The sequence below is a fragment of the Dipodomys spectabilis genome, unplaced genomic scaffold (genome assembly GCF_019054845.1).
Source record: "Dipodomys spectabilis isolate Male_0828 unplaced genomic scaffold, ASM1905484v1 ptg000095l, whole genome shotgun sequence".
In the NCBI taxonomy this organism is placed as follows: domain Eukaryota; kingdom Metazoa; phylum Chordata; class Mammalia; order Rodentia; family Heteromyidae; genus Dipodomys; species Dipodomys spectabilis.
The window spans coordinates 40,794,197-40,812,076 of record NW_024870772.1 but is presented as its reverse complement, the minus strand read 5'-3'; the positions used below and the strand labels follow the sequence as shown (position 1 = coordinate 40,812,076).

Here is a 17,880-nt window from a genome sequence, read left to right as displayed (position 1 = left end):
AATCGAACCCAGGGCCTCATGCATGCAAGGCAAGCACTCTACCACTGAGCCACTTTCCCAGCCCCGTGATTTTCCATTCTGACTTAGAGTTGTCCCAAACTAGAGTATCAATGCAGGGCTTGAAATTTCCATTCTCCAAGACATCGTTCTTGTTGCTGGACCTGGAGGTGATACTAATACTGCTTTGGTCCATTAGGAATGCTAGGATGAAAGACACCAATAGGTGGTTTATTAAAAAAGCACAATTTGGGAAGTAAAGGTATATCTCAGGTGGTAGAGCACCAACCTTGAGTGAAAAAGCCAAGCAGGAGCTGTGATTCTCTTGAAAACGAAAGAAACTTGCTAGCAGATTATGGAAGAAAAATTTACTCTAGGAACCATGATTAGTATTTCAAATAGTTAAAAATCCTTTCGACTCCATTGAATATTTGAACCTTTTCTTCTTTGCTTTATAATGAGAACCTATTAAGGAAACTGAAAAATGGAAAAAGGAAAATCAAAAAGTTTTCAATGTTTGTTGTCCCCAAACTCTTTCATTCTAGATTTCTGCTAACCATCTTTTGTCATGCTGTGCCCTGAGCCTGGTTTCAGTCAGAACTCAGCACTTCCTTTTTCTTCTTTTACCCTTTCTGACTCCACAACTAGTTGATATGAGAGAAGAGGCAAAAATTGTTGAAATTTGATCTTTACCACTCTAGTTGCAGGTGTTCCTAAATGTTGTGGTGTCTTGTCCATTTTCTGTTGCTAGAAGACAGTATCCAAAGCTGGGTACTTTATAATGAAAAGAGGTTTAGCTCACAGTTTGGAAGACTGGAATTCCATGATTGGATGGTGACAAATGTTATGTCTCTGTTGAGGACCTTCTGGCTACATGCATATATAATGGTCGGAATAACATAGAAGAGTACACAAGGCAGGGGTGTGCAGAAGAGATACCAAGGGAATGTGTCATGCTTGCTTATTACAACCCACTTTGGAGAACACTAATCTATTCCTGCAAGACCTGTGACTCTTCACTGACACCAGTTTTACCTTTCAGAGATGGAGTTCCAATGACTTAAACTCCTTCCAGTAAGTCCTCACTACTTCTCAACATCACTACATTGGGGATGATGACTTTCTGGGGTGCCAACCACATCCGAGCCATATCTGGAGATGTCCTAATAGGTCTTCTATCTAATTCTATCTTCTGTCTTCTAACTCTTATCCCCAAACAGATTCAAAGTGCTTACAATGCTAAGGGTGCAGGCAGAAATTGGGTTGGGATTAAGGAGCAGAGCTGGAAGCACAGTGGAAGAAAAGCCTCTCTTTCCTTTTTCTTCTTTCTTTTTTTCAGTGCTAGTACTGGGGCTTGAACTCAGAGCCTAGAGCTCTGAGCTCTTGGCTTTTTTGTTTTGTGTTTGCTTAAGACTGGTTAGTGCTTTACCACATAAGCCACATCTCCATTTCCAGTTTTCTGCTGAAGACTCTCTCAGATTTGTGTGCAGTGGGCAGCATTGACTGTTCATCCTCACAGCTCAGCCTTCTGTGTAGCTAGGATTATAGGCATGAGCCACCAGTGACTGGCTAGGATTTTTCTTCTACATTCCCTTCTTTTTCATTGTGCTTTTCCCTTTTCTTATAAGGTTGTATGTTCATCTCTTCTTGTTGCCAAATGATACTGGTGTCATGTTAAAAATCTGACTTCATGATAAATCAAATGATTGTTAGGTGAAGTTTGCATCAGGGTGACCCATCCATCTTGGCAGTAAAGACCCTAGCTGTCAATTCTTCCTCATCAATGAAGTTGGGAGGACTGTCTAATGATAGTAATGACTACTGACCTACTCCTTTGGTCAAAAGATGTCATCCCAAGTGTGCTGTCACCAGCAAATATACATGGCCCCTGGCAGGCCTTAGTCTGGATCTTTATCTTTTACAGTTGTGGGCATCTCAGGTGAACTAGTATCAGGGAGGAAATGGGAACACTGTCTCAGTCCAGAGGCCTGAATGATTTCAAAGCTCCAGTTAACTGCCGTTCATTGCGGATTGAAAGATTTCTGAGACTTCAGGTTAAATAAACATAAAGAATGTGTCATCACAAGTTGACCCTTTGAACGCATTATGCTTGCATTTATATGGGCTTTATTTATACTAAATACATGACATACTTTGAAGAAAGACAGGTGTACTTCAGCAACACACATGACAGAATTATTTTAGAATATGTTTACAACTGAACAGCTCTAAATGATTGCCATACTTATATTCCCCAGGAATAAACTTGGATATTCTGCAAATATGAAGTAACTTAGTAAATACATGGAATAAAAGAATGAGACCCTGTTAGTTTGTGGGGAATTCCCATGGGAAAATAACAAAGGCTAATGAGTTTTGTAAGTAATTCCATTACACATAGAGATACATCATTCAGTGACTATTAAGGTAAATTTACTAAGTATTACAGAGAAAGCCTGGGAAGCAAGCAAGCATGTGTAATTATTATCAAACACACAACCCCTTGTCCAAGGTAAAGTTTCTTTAATACACAAATGGGCTTTTAAGTCATCTTGCCAAATATTTGAATTCTTAACAGCAGAGGCAATGGCTCTCATATTGGTTATTTTTTATAACGATATTTTATCTTAGCCTTTATAGAAATTGCCTTATTATATTTGCCTTGTTATGTTTAACCAATGACTACCATTTTATTTTTAAGAATAATTTTCATTAAAGGTTCTTTAATTTTGTTAGCTTTTAAAAACAAGCATTATTATTTTTTTCTCTTTTTAAGGCATAATACTGATAGTTCTTTTGTGGACCCAAACATTGGGGAAAAAAAGTAAAACTCCATTGTAGATGTACCTGAATTGTTTAAGTGATCATGTAAAACAAGTGAAGGCATTATCCGGCTCATTGTAAAAGATCATTGTACATTTAGTAATTATAAATTGAACATTTTTCAGTGCTGTTGACAACCTACTAATCTCTTTTGCCTACTGGTCTCAGTGCAAAGTATTCACTTACTCTAAAAAAATTATATATGTCCATATATATAATATATATGAATGAATGAATCTTTGGTTTTAGACCCACTGAATGAAATTCTTAAAGGGTTTTTATATCCTATATGTCAAATCTATCCTTCCACTGAGAGAAAAAAAAATCAAGGTACAACGTGCTGTCATAATACTCTATATGACATTTTTGATCTTTGGGTAGCAAGTTTTTATTTCATCTCCAAATCTTTAATATTTTATAAAGAAGGGACACTGCACACATACTTGTGGACTTTTCCACATTGGATAGAAGAAAATGCTGACCACACAGTAAACATGGTAACAATTTCACAAGGAAAAGGGAAACCAGTCCTGGAAGAATTAACACATCTCAGAGAAAGCAAAATTAAGTTAAAGAAAAACACTGTAAAGTTGTTCTGTATAAATCAGATCACTATATGTGAGTGCATCTATTTTGAACTCTTTGGTTTCACTCTTGTATTTGTCTTCTTTCATACAATGTGGTGATAACATTGTCTTTACTATTATAGTGTTGTAATAAACTTTGGTATTTGTTCAAAAATAAAACAGAGGAGTCAGAGAGAGAGAGGCAGAAGAAGTCAAATTAGACATCATTGCCAAGATGGTTTTCGTTTGTTGAAATAAATTCATGCACAGAAAGAAACCAAATACATTGGAAAGGAAGAAAGCAAAGTTGTTTTAAGTTCTCAAATTTAATATTCTGATTTTTTTCCCAATAAAATTAAATCGAAAGGGTCATTTTGGCTGGTATGTTTTCCTTTATAGTGCTCTGCCTGAGAGAAAATTAGCTTTCTCTATGAAGTCTATGTAATCTCCTTCTAGGCAATTTCTATATAATATTTTTGCTGGTAAAAGAAAATTATGCTCTGTATTAAAGCCTTTCATCAAAATCAGAATAACTTCTTACACCTCCAAGCCTTTTTTCAAATATTTTGAGAGAATACTTTAAGGGAATACATTAACCTTTGAAATAATGTCATAAGGACTCCCATGAGAAAAGGTTTTCACAAATGACCCTTCATTATGCGAACTATTTCCGCTAGAATTATGGCTTTAGGGGCTATCTAGAAATGAGATGTCTTTGTTTGTGTGTGTGACAGTGTGAGAGAGAGACAGACAGTATTACTATGTATAGTTTTCTTCCAGATTACAAGTTTGCACGCTCTGCAAAGTCAGACTCATTGAACATATGATTCTCATTTATCTGGTGTACAGTTAGAAAAGGCACTTATTTTCATCCTTTTCCTATGGCCCATAATGGCTAGAAAAAATAGTTTCAAAAATTATCACATGCTTATTTTCAAAATAATACAACTAGGAGAATTTCCAATTTGTAAAATATTGGCATCTTTAACAATATATTTTCTTTTTCCCATTAAAGGACTGCTTGGTTTCCAAGTCAATATTAAGTAAATCTTTCCAAAATAAAATTTTTGCCAGGCGCCAGTGGCCAACACCTGCAATCCTAGCTATTCAGGAGGCTGACATCTGAGGCTCACTATTCAAAGTGATCCCCAGCAAGGAGACTCTTATCTCCAAATAACCACCAAACAGTGGAAAGTGGAGCTGTGACACAAATGGTGGGTAGAACACTAGCCTTGAGCAAAAATGCTTGGGGAAAGCAAGCACCTAGGATCTGCATACAAGCCCCAGAACTAGCACGTATACATACCAAAAAAAAATCAACTAATGTCATTACATTCAGCTCTAATATAGCTACTTCCACATGGTTCATCCTGGAGATAGTTCTAGCATTGATGGGGATGAGGACAGGCTTCTTGTAACTTTTATACTAATGTATTTCCATTCTTATGACCTAGGAGGTACCCTGGAAAAACATGTAAACTTTAGATGACTTGATAAAGGTCTTTCACTGTTTATAGAATAAAATCCCAACATACTGAGCCTACAGCAGGCCCTTTTAACAAATGCTGGATTCTAGCAGGGTTCTAGTTGGTCTAGACTTACATTATTCAACCATTGGACTTTGGTTTGAGTGGACCTTAGGAGACAGTGTTGACGCTAAAAGCGGAAGAGTTTATGTGCTACATCCCACTCCTGGAATACAGAGGGCTTGTCCTGCGTGAAGGGGAACAGAAAACACAGTGCCACCTACTGCCACACAATGTACTTCCTCAGTGTGGGCTTGGAATATTTTTCACTCTGTCATAAGAATGACTTATATAAATGTTTTGTTTTTAGATAAAAAAAAAAAAAGAGTGTAATCTAATGTTGGTGCTCCAGAGAATCTTTTCAATAGCTCATAGATATGCCTGGAAGAGAATCTTAATACAAATCTGGACATGCTATCCTGGAAAGAGCTAGATCAGACTGATCGACGACTGTACTTTTGTTTTTGTCATCTCCCAGAAGGGCTAATAAAATCTAGGTGAACACTCAATATATGTTAACTGAAGGAATAAACAAAAATGAGATGATTACTAAAATTTACTTATTTTTATGCTTTTTTGTTTATATGGTTAAAGGGGCCACTAATGATACTGTTTATTGTTTTTTGTATTATCATGTAATATCAACTATATAGTACTATGTAATATCAATAAGACCTTGATTGGGTCACAAGATACTGATGCATAGACTCTTTATTTTTTCAAGAGGATGAAGGGAAGAAAGAAGAGAGCAGGAGAAAGAGAAAAAGGAGAGATGAGCAAAGATTAGGAGAAGAAAAGGGAGACGTAAAGGGAGAAAGAAGGAGAATGGGGGAAGGAGAGGAAGAGGGAGGGGGAAAGGAAGAAAGAAAAGAAAAGGAAGGAAGGAAAGAAAGAAAAAAGGAAGGAGAAAGAAAGAAAGAAAGAAAGATTTCTTTTAGTTAGAGTGGAAAAATACATTTAACATGTTATTCAACTCAAAGACAGTGATTTCATTAGAAAAATATATTGTGGAGCAAAATTTGTATTTTAATGAGCCCAGCTAAAAGAAATTTGTTATAACGATATGTCACTAATTGCTTTATTTAATGACAGAGACCCAAAGACTGCATGAGAATCAGGTTCAGAAGTATTACCATATCAGGAAATGGATTGAGAATATTTGCTCTAAAGATCTTCATAAATTGAACTCCATACTAAGTAGTAAAAGTCTATGCACTATGTGAAGCTGTTTCATTCCTGTTAATTATGAGGTAGCTAAACATGTAGCTAAGCATCTGCCAGAAGGTAAAGCAAAAGAATGGGATAGAAAATTGAGAAGATATTACAACTTATTTTGACAAATGAACTCCTGGGCTATACAGTACTTTCGATTTATGTAAGTCTTTTTGGGGAGAATCTTTGAGATGTAGGTGAAATTTAGAAATTCCCCAATAGCACATTGCAGTTTACTTTCTTTCTCTTTACATGACTTTGAATGTAAAGCAAACAGCTTCCTAAAAGAAGGGAGGCAAGTATTAGACAATTTTCCCTTCTCCCCTAGTACTAGTGTAGCTTACTTTTCCCAACCAACCAGTGGCTGGTATGCACAGGCACCAAATAAAGAAGCACAGGTAGGACCTGAGAAGAAGGTCTTCTTCCCTGAATTTCCATTGTACCAAGAGGCTAAACTTGGCCAGATTATGGCTGAAGTAGAAGAGAATACCAGGTAGCATTTGCAGGTTATTCTTTAGGCATTATTCTTTTCCTTCTAACCTTATTTTTGTCTAAAATACACTGTCTGGATTTCAGAAGACTGGCCATTAAACTACTGATTTCCTTCTCCAAACTAGTTTCTTAAAAAACGAACAAACAAAACCCTACACATTTCTGCAGAAGGTAAATATCCAGAAAGAGGACTTCAGTACCTTGGTTTTGTAGAATGAACAGTAAGCAGTTACAGGTTTTTTTTGTTTTTAAATGTGGAGAGGGGTTGCTCTGAACTAGACACCACAGAGCGATGCTTTCTTCTTAGATCAAAGAAGCACATTACCAGTGGCACTAGGCAGCTCCTCATCTGTTTGTGGAACAATTGTAGTTAGGACATCCTACCACCGTCTGGACTGGGTGCCGTTTAGAATTTCATCACATGTCCTATGGCCACGTGGGTTCTAGAGTTATTCTGTGTCTCTGCGACTGTGAGGGTTGACCTCATCTGTCATGTTTCGAAATGTTCTTTTAAAGTATGTGTAAGAGGCACTCTGGTTATCCATAACCACATGCATAAATACCATTTTCAGTCTTCACCAGCTGTAAAGATGTCTCTCTCATGATCCTTTATGGGTTCAAACCTGCAAACATCTAGGCTCAGTTCTTGGAGAACATTGTCTTAAGAGTGAATCTAACATCAATCCTCTTATTTCCCACAAATATTTAGCACCAAAGAGGCATATGATGACCCAGGAGCTCTACATATCCCAACAGAGCACTCTTGCTTTTAAAAAAAAAGTCTTTGCCAGAATTAACATATTCTTTGGTTTAATTTAAATTAAATAAACAAATAGAAGAAGGAGGGCCTGAAAAGAACAAAATTCAATTCCAAGTGAGGAAGTTCCCTTCTTTCTATCTTTCTTTCCACTCTCTCCTAAATAGTAGCCAAGATGAGCAAGCCCTGGTCATATTTCTATGCTGTCTTCACTGAGTGGAAAACTTGTCATCATAAACAGTGTGTTCATCACCCTTCCAGACTACCAGTTAAAACTATTTCTACTAATAATCAGTTATACAATGAATGAACAAGTGATCATTGCACCTTCAAAGTTTACTCACACATAGCCACAATAGACTCTCAGATTTCCCAGAGAGCCTGTTAGCACCTTTGAATAGATCGTCTCCACAGTGTAGAGAGCATACCCAGAACAGGAAGTGAACTCCTCACCACCCATTCATGGTTCTGTCTATGTGTGACCACATCTTGGAAGCCTTCTGGGCAAGAGGAACGATGTGGTCCAAAAATGTCTTTCCATGCTTAAGAGAATAGATACCATATAAACCCAAGTACTTTAGCACAGGCAGGTGCTCTGAGCAGCTTCATCATGGAAGTCCCCAATTCTCTACCATCTATCTGGGGGCTCTGGTGTCATGTTTTCTGAGGCACTTAGGAAAAAGGTTGAATGCTACCTGCGGTATTCACACCTCTGAGCTGTCACCATGGTGGTTCTGTGGGGACATCATAGGCTCACTGCTGCCAGAGCCCTTGGCAGCATCCTTTGCTCTGATGCTCTTCTTCCTCCGGCACACCATGGCTGCAATGATGGAGAGGCACACGGTGAGTAATCCCACTGCAATGCCGCCCAAGGCAGTGATCAAGCTGATGTCAGAGCCAGGATTGTTGAACTCCCGGGGAAGGATGCCATCAGGAGGAACTCTCCCTTGCGGGATTTGCCTCTTGGTGCTGCGGTCCAGGGTGATATGCTGGATGTTTGTGCCTCGGTTGTTTTCAGCACCAATTTCCCAGGCCAGTGAGGGTGTGCTTCTGATCTCTCTCTTCTTCCTGCTCGTTGAAGTTGCCTGGGAATCTGCATGGCGCACCAGCGAGTGGTACTGGTACTCCACACTCCTTTTGCCAATCCCTCGGAGGGTATTGTCTTTTGATCTTACTGTATAGATTGTGTGTAGGTACCATTCTCGGCCCAGAGTGACCTAGAAAACATACAACACTACTTGTTAGGAAATGTGCCAATCTTAATCATGACTATGTATAAGAGAGCCTAATGGTAGAAATCATGATAAGTGATTATTTCATCTGTAGAACTAATTTACTCAATATTCTTTTTTTTTTCCTTTTTGATGTTATTGGGGTTTGAACTCAGGATCTTGTGCTCATTAGGCTTGCTTGCTTGGTTGGTGCTCGACCACTTGGGCCATGTCTCCAGACCTAGTTTACATTTTTATTGTTATTATAAAGGTGATGTACAGAAGGGTTACAGTTATATAAGTTAGGTAAAGAGTGTATTTTGCTGGGCACTGGTAGCTCATGCCTGTGAATTCTAGCTACTCAGGAAGCTGAGATCTGAGGATCACGGTTCAAAGCCAGCCCAGGCAGGAAAGTCTGTGAGACTCTTATCTCCAATGAATCACCAGAAAACCAGAAGTGGCTCTTTGGCTTAGGTGGCAGAGCGCTAGCCTTGAGCAAGCCTTGCAACTGCAAGGAAAAAAAATCTTCTTAAAAGTTTCAGAGAGGAAGTGGAGATATAGCTTGAATGGTAGAGTACCAGCCTTGAGTGAAAAAGCCAAGTGAGAACCAGTAGCCTTGAGTTCAGGCTCCAGAACTGGCATGCACAGACACGCACTCGCTCATACACACACACACACACACACACACACACACACACACACACACACACACACACATCCATAGGAAAGAAGTATTAAAAAAAGAAAAGCAAATTACTCTTGTCAGAAATGTTATGTGCACATGTCTATGTGGCTGTGATAAGTAAGCTTGTTTGGGACTTACTTGAAACAGCGGCGTTGAGTCAACTTTAAATCCATCGGACCCAGGCTGATTCACTAAGAGAATGGCTTCGGGATCATCTACTGCCAGTTTAGCATTAAAGAGCACATTTCCAAAACTGGTGGCTTGTGTCTCTGGCTGGGCTTTGTCCTTGAAGCAATAAGGAAAATGATGATTGTTATACGTTAATGCTAACTTTTGCCAGGATAGAATGTTTTCCTATGCGTTTTGGTCAAGGATAGATTATCATAAAGTATTGCTAAGCCGGACACCAGTGGCTCACACCTGTAATCCTAGCTACTCAGAGGCTGAGATCTGAGGATCGCAGTTCAAAGCCAGCCTGGGCAGGAAAGTCCATGAGACTCTTATCTCCAATAAACCACTAGAAAACCGGAAGTGGCGCTGTGGCTCAAGTGGTAGAATGCTCGCCTGGAGCTGAAGAGCACAGGGACAGCGCCCAAGCCCAGAGTTCAAGCCCGCCCCCCCCCCCGCCCCCCAGCCAAAAAAAAAAAGTATTGCTATGTGGTTAAATTAAAAAAAATATTATTGTTTGAAATGTCTGACAAAAAGGCTTAGTCTGTTTATTGCTTGGGTCAAAGCACTTACCACAATTTTAAATCTATAGAGGAGCGAAGGGGAATCTGCTAAGCAGCCGTATTCTTCATTTGCTGGACTATACTTGGGCACGTAGCCATCAGCTCCCGTGCACAGGAATACTTTCTCAATGCTGCAGTAAAAGGAGTCACCTAGATTCTGGACAGGATCTACCATGACACGACCATAAATTACATCCCCTGAAACAGACATGGGAATGTTATTTCTCTTGGTTGACAGACAGTACAAACAGTTTATGACAACAAGAACGTAGACATAGTTTCCTAATCTGTTGTCAGATGTAGAAGGCCAGAGTCTGGTCCTCTCCTAGGCCTCAGGTAAGATCACCCTGCAGACTGATCACAACTGATTGATGAGCGCTACAGAGCCTCAGAAGTTCAGCCACAGAGGGAATAATCTCAAAGTCTGGTCTGTGATTTAGCATTCATAAAATCCCCTTTGTGGTTAAAGTCTAGTTTGTAGTGAGATTTAACTAGGGAGATGTAGACTAATAAAATATAGAATAACACTGAAAAAATAAACACCAATAAAAGTCTGTAATTAATTCTATTTACTTCTGAAAGATGACTTTAATGAAGCCTTTGACATTCAATAAAACATTTCACAGCTATCATTGAACTCCTCACATGTGCCAGGTATTTTGCTACATGCTTGATATAAACATCATCAGAAAAGGCACACACAGCTTTGTGCTGGTGGCATTTATAGTCTCCTGTAGCTGCAGTTTAGTCTAACAAAATAGAAAAAAATCAAGAAAAGCAACCTCAGATTGGTTCCAAAAGTCACTCAGATAATGGAAATAGTAAATTCCCCAGAAATCCACTCAGTAACATATAGCCAGTTCCAGTGACTTCTCAGAAGTGTGAAAGAGGCAATTCTTGTCCCCACCCAACCTTCCTAACAAAGCAAACTATCCCAAACCACAGATGCACAGGACCAGCAGAGCTGCCTTCCTGTTCTCGTGATACCTTCTGCAAAAGCAACGTCACTCTCTTGCCCAAATCCCATGGAGCCATCTGACAACCAGAGACTCTTCTTGGAGAGCAGGTACATGTGGGTGTTCAGGCTGAATTCTGCTGCCACGGGATCACTGACCTAAAACCAAGGGTGAAAGCCCTTTATGTAATGTTAGTGGTTCTCACATGCATATGTGCACACCTGGGTGTTAGTAGGCACGTGTATTCATGGAATACGGCCAGGTTCAATGCTGAAGAGTGCATTGAAATTTCCATGGTCAGCCAAGCCAACCACTCCTTCTGGAGAAGGTAAGAATGGTGGAGTTAAAAAAGAATTTTTTTAAGGCATGAGGAGCATTCTATTTCCATCTATTGGGTGATTATCAAGGACTGATAAATTTCATGCCCAGTAGAAGGTCAACTCTTAGTATAATTTCTTAGACAAAAGTTGTCATCACAGCGTGGGGCATGGACCACTCTGGAGATTCTAGCTACTTAGGAGGTGGAGATATGAAAAGAAAAGTATCAGTTTAAGGCCAATTCCAGGCTTCCCATCCCCCAAATATGGTGACACTCCCATATTAGCTCATAAATAGAAACCAAAAACAAACAAAACTGCACATGGTGGTGTGAATCTGTCATTCCCAGCTATGTGAGGGAACATAAATAGGAGGAGCACGGTCCAGACTGGCCTGGGTCATAAACTCAAGACCCTATTAAAAATAACTGAAGCAAGTTGGGCGCTGGTGGCTCATGCCTGTAATCCTAGTTACTCAGGAGGCTGAGATCTGAGGATCACGGTTCAAAGACAACCTGTGCAAAGAAACTCTATGAGACTCTTATCTCCAATTAACCACCAGAAAACCAGAAGTGGTGCTGTGGCTCAAGTGGTAGAGTGCTCAACTTGAGCTGAAGAGCTCAGGGACAGCACCAAAGTTCAAGCCCCATGACTGACAAAAACAAAAACAACTGAAGCAAAAAAGGGCTAGGAGTGTGACTCAAGTGGTAGAGTCCTTGCCTAGAAAGCACAAGGCCCTGAATTCAAAACCTTAGTATCACCAAAAAAAGTTGCTAACATACATCTTTTAATAGTTTGTGGAAATGTAGGTACTTTGAGGTAGAATGAGCTACAAGATATTCATTCGCCTTTAAGACTGAAACCAAGATGGGGAAGTACAGAGGAGCTAGGGAAATTTTTCCCCCATCTCTAAGGTAGCAAACTGCAGGAGGAGAAAAGTGGAAATCAGATAAAGGATAAATAACTCATGTAGCTGGGCACCGGTGGTTCATGCCTGCAACCCTAGCAACTCAGGAGGCTGAGATCTGAGGAGCACGGTTCAAAGCCAGCCCAGGCAGGAAAGTCCATGAACTCTTATCCCTAATAAACCAATAGAAAACTGGAAGTGGTGCTGTAGCTCAAGTGGTACAGCACTAGCCTTGAGCTGAAGAGCTGAGGGACAGCGCCCAGGCCCAGAGTTCAAGCACGACTGACCAAAAATAAATGAATAAATAAATAAATAAATAAATAAATAACTCATATATGAACTTGAACTATGAATTATATACCCAGAAGTAGTGACAGATGGAAAATAATGTCTTCATCCTAATTGCTTCCCTATTTCTCAGCATATGAGAATTAAACTCGGTATGTGGAGAAAAATTACCAGTCAAAGTAAACCTTGATTCCAACAAAATTAGGTTCTAAAAGTGGAGGTCACAGATGCTCTGCAGCATACCTGTTGGAATCGAATGTCAAGGTCAAAGGTGACAGGCTCTCTGGGGTTGCAGGTGACTGGCAGGTGGTACTCCTGATTGGATGGTGTGGTGCACGGCACCAGCTTCACAGTGTAGGTTCCTGAGTAGTCACGTACCTTTGGAGAAGAGAGAAGACATTTATAGATTTATATAGCCATTTCTGGATTTTCCTTTGAAAAGTCTGTGCAATCTGAAATCAGCAGAAAAGCAAAACTGAGTAGGTCTTAGTCACTTACTGCAAAGTCAGAGACAAAGCTCCATTGCTGTACAGGCTGGTTATAGGTTGGTTCACTCCTTATGAGGCGGAGGGAAAAGGTCAGGCCTGGATGGTCAGCTGACATGATCATTGAACTTGTGAAGGACGCTAGGAAAAAAATAAATGTCCCAGATAACACTGTAAAGTGCTTAGGTTGGAAAAGTATGCCACAATTTAGCATTGTCAAAGCACCATATCCCGTACAACTTGCTTCTATTCTAATAAACAATGTGCAGAGTAAGCAAGGTTGTTGGTGTAAATGTCCTCAATGTGCAAGTAAAGAAACTGGGCTATGAGTGACTGTGTAGCTCTCTCTCTCAAGGTCATACAGAGAGGATGTGTGACCTTGGATTCGCACATTAGAAACTTTTCTGCCCTGTAATCCATCAATAGGTAATTGTACAGAAATACTCGAATGGCTCAGGGCTACTTTCCAGGAGTCAGCAAAGGGCAACCAGGCTGGGGAGAATGCATTAATTGTACACCCAAGCTAAGAGCCAAACTTAAAATAGGTCACTTCCATCCTCACATCCGCACATCTGGACAAACCCAATTTCTGAATGGACTCTTAATTATAATTAGATTGCCTGTAATCAGGGCTAAACAAAGATCCAGTGTATTAGAAAGGTGGAGATGTGGAAAGGACCATAAAGACCAGGAAATTCTTGATACCAGCATCGCCAATTACCATAAAGCAAAGTGATTCTTTTTGGGTTTTGTTCCTGAGGCTCAATCTCACAAAAATACCATGAATCCTCTTTGTTGCTCTTGAATATTCTACTCCATTTTCTCCTTTGTTAGAGCTCATGCCATGAAAAAGGGAGGCGTTGGTGTGGGTAAGTGGACTGTGTTGCCTTTCCCATTTGACAGGAGTTGGCACAGAAATAAAACAGACAAAAACAATATGGTAATAGGGAAAATCAAATGAAAAGAAATTATTTCTAGTGAAATGTTCTTGCTAATTCAGACCAACACACACGGGTGGGTGCTTTATTCATATTCAAACACAGTTCACCCTGGGGAGTTCAATTCCCTGGCCAATTCTTAATAAATGTAGCTGGTTAAGCCATGTGAAACTTGAGCGGGGAAGTCAAGTGCCTACTTCTGACTATTAGAAAGGATTCTCACAGTACCAAGCAAAGAGCAGGGAACAGAGAAACACCTGAAACGCAACAATGGAAACAAAGCAGAGAAAGGGACTGCTATTCCTATGTGCTCTTTCTGAGGAACACTACTCAGTACGACTTTCCTTTTTTGCACAGAGTCAGTGTTTTTGGCATTTTCTCCAAAAGCCTCCATAGGATAATTTTGCAGCTCCTGAGAGGCTGAAAAGTGATTTGCAAGCCCAAGGAGGAGCTAGCTGCATGTGTGAAATTCATTTGTTGAAATCTGAGTGAATATGGAATGTTTGTTGTGTGGGGAATGAGCTTTACCTGGATGTGACAGCACAAACAAGCCATGGAACTGAGCCTCTGTCTTGAAGTTCACAGCCAGACGACCCTCTTCACCAATGCGCATACTGGTTGGATAGAGAGAACCTACAATGGGGAACAAAAGCAGAGACGTCAGAGTCTAGCGACTTCAAATAGATAAATCCTTCCCCAAAGTTAGTGATTTCTCCCATCTTTACCCATTCTAGACATCTTTGTCTTTCAGGAGAAATCTGAATAATAAAAGAGGCAGAAGTTTCTTTGTTTCCTCTAAGGAGGAAAGACATCTAGAGAGAGGCAAATTAGGTAATATGAGCCATAACACTATGAAATACATAGATGATGACAATACACTAAGTGACTTAAAAAAAAACTTTTTGTCTGCCAAAATGAATCTGAGAGACAAGACAATTAAACTTGTCAAAATGGTAGTGGATTTAGTTGGGAGCTGGTGGCTTATTCATGTAACGCTAGCTACTTAAAGGAGATCTGAGCTCTGAGAATTAAGGTTCAAAGCCAACCTGGACAGGAAAGTACAAGAGACTCCTATCTCTAATTAAACACTACAAAGTTGGAAATTCAGATGTGTCTCAAGTAGTAAAGGACCAGAAGTGAGTGAAAAAACTAAGGAACAGTGCCCAGACTCTAAATTCAAACCCTAGTACCAGCAAACACCCCCCTCAACCAACCCTCCCCACCACATCTGTAGCTATTTGAGCATGGAAAGGGAGTGACAATTTTATGACCTTCAAGAAAATTCAGATACTTTCCCAAGACAAAATTTGGCCCCAGAGATAAGAGGACCACAGTTAGAGATACCAAGTAAGGTTCACCAATATTCATCTTTTAAGGCCAGATGTGGAATGCAAACACAAAGTGATCTAGAAGGAATCTTGAAGCTACTTCTCCCACAGCTCTAAGGTAAATTTAACCTGCTTCAGGTTGTAGATTTATATTGGAGATGCGCTGTCAACTGTGCTTTCTTTTAGGCTAGTAAAATATCATGCTGGCTTGATATGTAACTATAGATGGAACCAGATGGGCTAAAGGGTAATAGGAGAGTTGAACATAAAATGAGAACTTAAGTTCCAGAAATGTTACACCGTATGCACAAATAATTGTAGGGTAAGTCAGAACTTGTTCTGGACATAATTCATTCTGGATATTATAATGCGTTTCTTGTTTTTTTTTTTTTTTTTTACAAGAAAAAGATATATAACTTCTTCCCTTGTAATCAATTCTTTTTCCCCCTTGCAAGTGATTCTTATTTTCAGCTGGAACTTCCTAGGGAAATATGTTGATTGTGTTTGTAGTATATAAGGGATTTATCACCTAAGACAAGAATAAGAGTAACATATCTACAATATATAGCAAGGGACATATTTTTAGTACGTGTGTTCCTATACTAGGGCTTGAACTTAAGGCCTAGGCATGCTTCTTTAGCTTTTTTTTTTTTTTTTTTTGCTCAAGGTTGACACTCTACCACCTGAGCCACAGCTCCTCTTCTATCTTTTGCTAGTTAATTGGAGGTAAATCACAGACTTTCCTTCCAGGGAAACCTCAATCCTCAGATCTCAGCCTCCTCAGTAGTTAGGATTACAGAGGTGAGTCACAGGTGCCAGGCAACAAGGAAGATTTAACAATTCAAAAAAATGTGTTTTTTGGCAGAATTCGAGATATTACTATGATCTTATCAAACAAGAGTTTTCTCACGACGAAAGTAAGAGTGTAATTTACTGATTTCATAGTTACATATTTTATAATATATGTTTTACAATTAAAAAAAAATCCTTGCAAGTAATGCAAATAGATGAGAAAGCTAGTTTTCTAAGTCAACTCACCCTGGAGTTCAGCTTCTGGTGGGCTGCCAATGCCATCATTCCACAAGATGGCAGTGTCGTACACAAAAGTCAAACGAAGCTCTGACTTCAAGTCAAAATGCTGCCAGCCTCCAACCCCAACTGGGGAATGGAACACGTAGGAAACATACAGAGGAACTCGAAGGGTCACATAGGACTGTACCAAGTTGAGGACCTACGACAACAAAAATGATCCCCATCAACACCATTCAGAGTTAAACCAAATGAGCCTCTTGTTGTCCAAGCTACTCAAAACCGCCTCTCACTTCACTGAAGATTTCAGATCCTCAGGAAGGCAAGAAAATGAAAACATCCTATGACCTTATTTCCTCCTCGCTTCATTTTTGGATCTATTAAATTATTGTTCATAACTACCTCCATCACAGAGAGGTGCACAGCAATTCTTAAGATACACATTTTCTACAGAGGATACTTACACAGTATATCTTCTAGTATATATTACTGTATAATTAATTCAGTAGTTTTAGTATAGTCAAGAAGCCAAGCTTCCATGAATACAATCAATACAATTTAAGGATGTTTTCATCACTCCCAAAGAACCCTGTGCTCATTTGCAGTCCCTCACCATTTCCTCCTCCCCAGAGTCCCTGCCAACTTCTATCCTACTTCGTATGACTATGTAATTTGCTTATCTGAACATTTCATACAAGCGGATCAGGCAGTCCCTGTGTCTCTTTGTGTGTTTTTAAGGCATTTCCAGCAGGTGGCCTGCTTCCATCCATGCCTCATTCCTTTTGATTTTCATGTGTCAGAGCTGCATTTCATTTATCCACTCATTACTAGATAAACATTTGACCCATCAACTATTGGATCTTATTTTTTAAATGCTACTATGAGCTATTTTTAATTATACAGAGAGATGAGACAAGGGGCAAAGATCTGGAACTAAATCTAGTCACTAACAACATGTAGCATTTAAAATGTTTCAAGAAAAAAGCAAAGTGTCTTGCTTTGAATTTTATACTCTTCTTCTTCTTAAGATATTTGACAGATGGTTTGGGAATAGTGGAGGATAAATGAATATTTATTTGTCAAGCACCTACCAAATTTCAGACGCTGTGTAGGGTCCAATAGAAGTTATTTAACATTACCATTTACTCTTGCAACTATGTTTGTGTATATTTGTGAGTGGCTGACTTACGGGTTGCATGATGGACAGAAAGAAAAAGACATAAGAAAATTAAGTATTAAAGAAATACAGTAAATTTTCTATAGAATTCCATATGCTTCCCCAGGGCTCTGCCAAAACCTAGTTTCTGATCTTTTCTTCTCTCTCTCACACCTCACTACATACCAAACAAAGATGGCACAGTCCTAATAGATCACCTAATAAAAATTATTGCATTTAACTCTCAAAATAGGTCTAAAATACAACAAAGCAAACACTATGGCTTATTTTCATGAGAGGAAAACAGAGCCTGCTTCTTGGAAGCTTTAGTCAGGTTATATGATAATCATCCAAATAAACTGGCTAAAAGGACTTAGACACCTGAGTTAGCAAATAATTTAAATTATATGAACTATTGTCCTGTAATCCAAGCTATCCAAGAGGCTGAGATCTGAAGATCTGTGTTGAAGCCAGCC

General features: G+C 39.4%; 1 protein-coding gene across 1 annotated transcript in view; it reads right to left on the bottom strand.

Annotated features, from left to right (window-relative positions):
• Window positions 1-7,409: 7,409 nt before the first annotated feature.
• The window catches only part of Frem2 (FRAS1 related extracellular matrix 2), a 156,736-nt gene continuing 146,265 nt past the window's right edge, over window positions 7,410-17,880 (bottom strand). The window contains exons 17-24 of the mRNA XM_042685857.1: window positions 16,258-16,450; window positions 14,420-14,524; window positions 12,967-13,094; window positions 12,712-12,846; window positions 10,988-11,114; window positions 10,011-10,198; window positions 9,408-9,554; window positions 7,410-8,590 (exon numbers count right to left, since the gene is read on the bottom strand). Coding sequence (XP_042541791.1) covers window positions 8,078-8,590; window positions 9,408-9,554; window positions 10,011-10,198; window positions 10,988-11,114; window positions 12,712-12,846; window positions 12,967-13,094; window positions 14,420-14,524; window positions 16,258-16,450 — 1,536 coding nt within the window. The 3' untranslated portion in view covers window positions 7,410-8,077. The remainder of the gene's footprint in view (window positions 8,591-9,407; window positions 9,555-10,010; window positions 10,199-10,987; window positions 11,115-12,711; window positions 12,847-12,966; window positions 13,095-14,419; window positions 14,525-16,257; window positions 16,451-17,880) is intronic.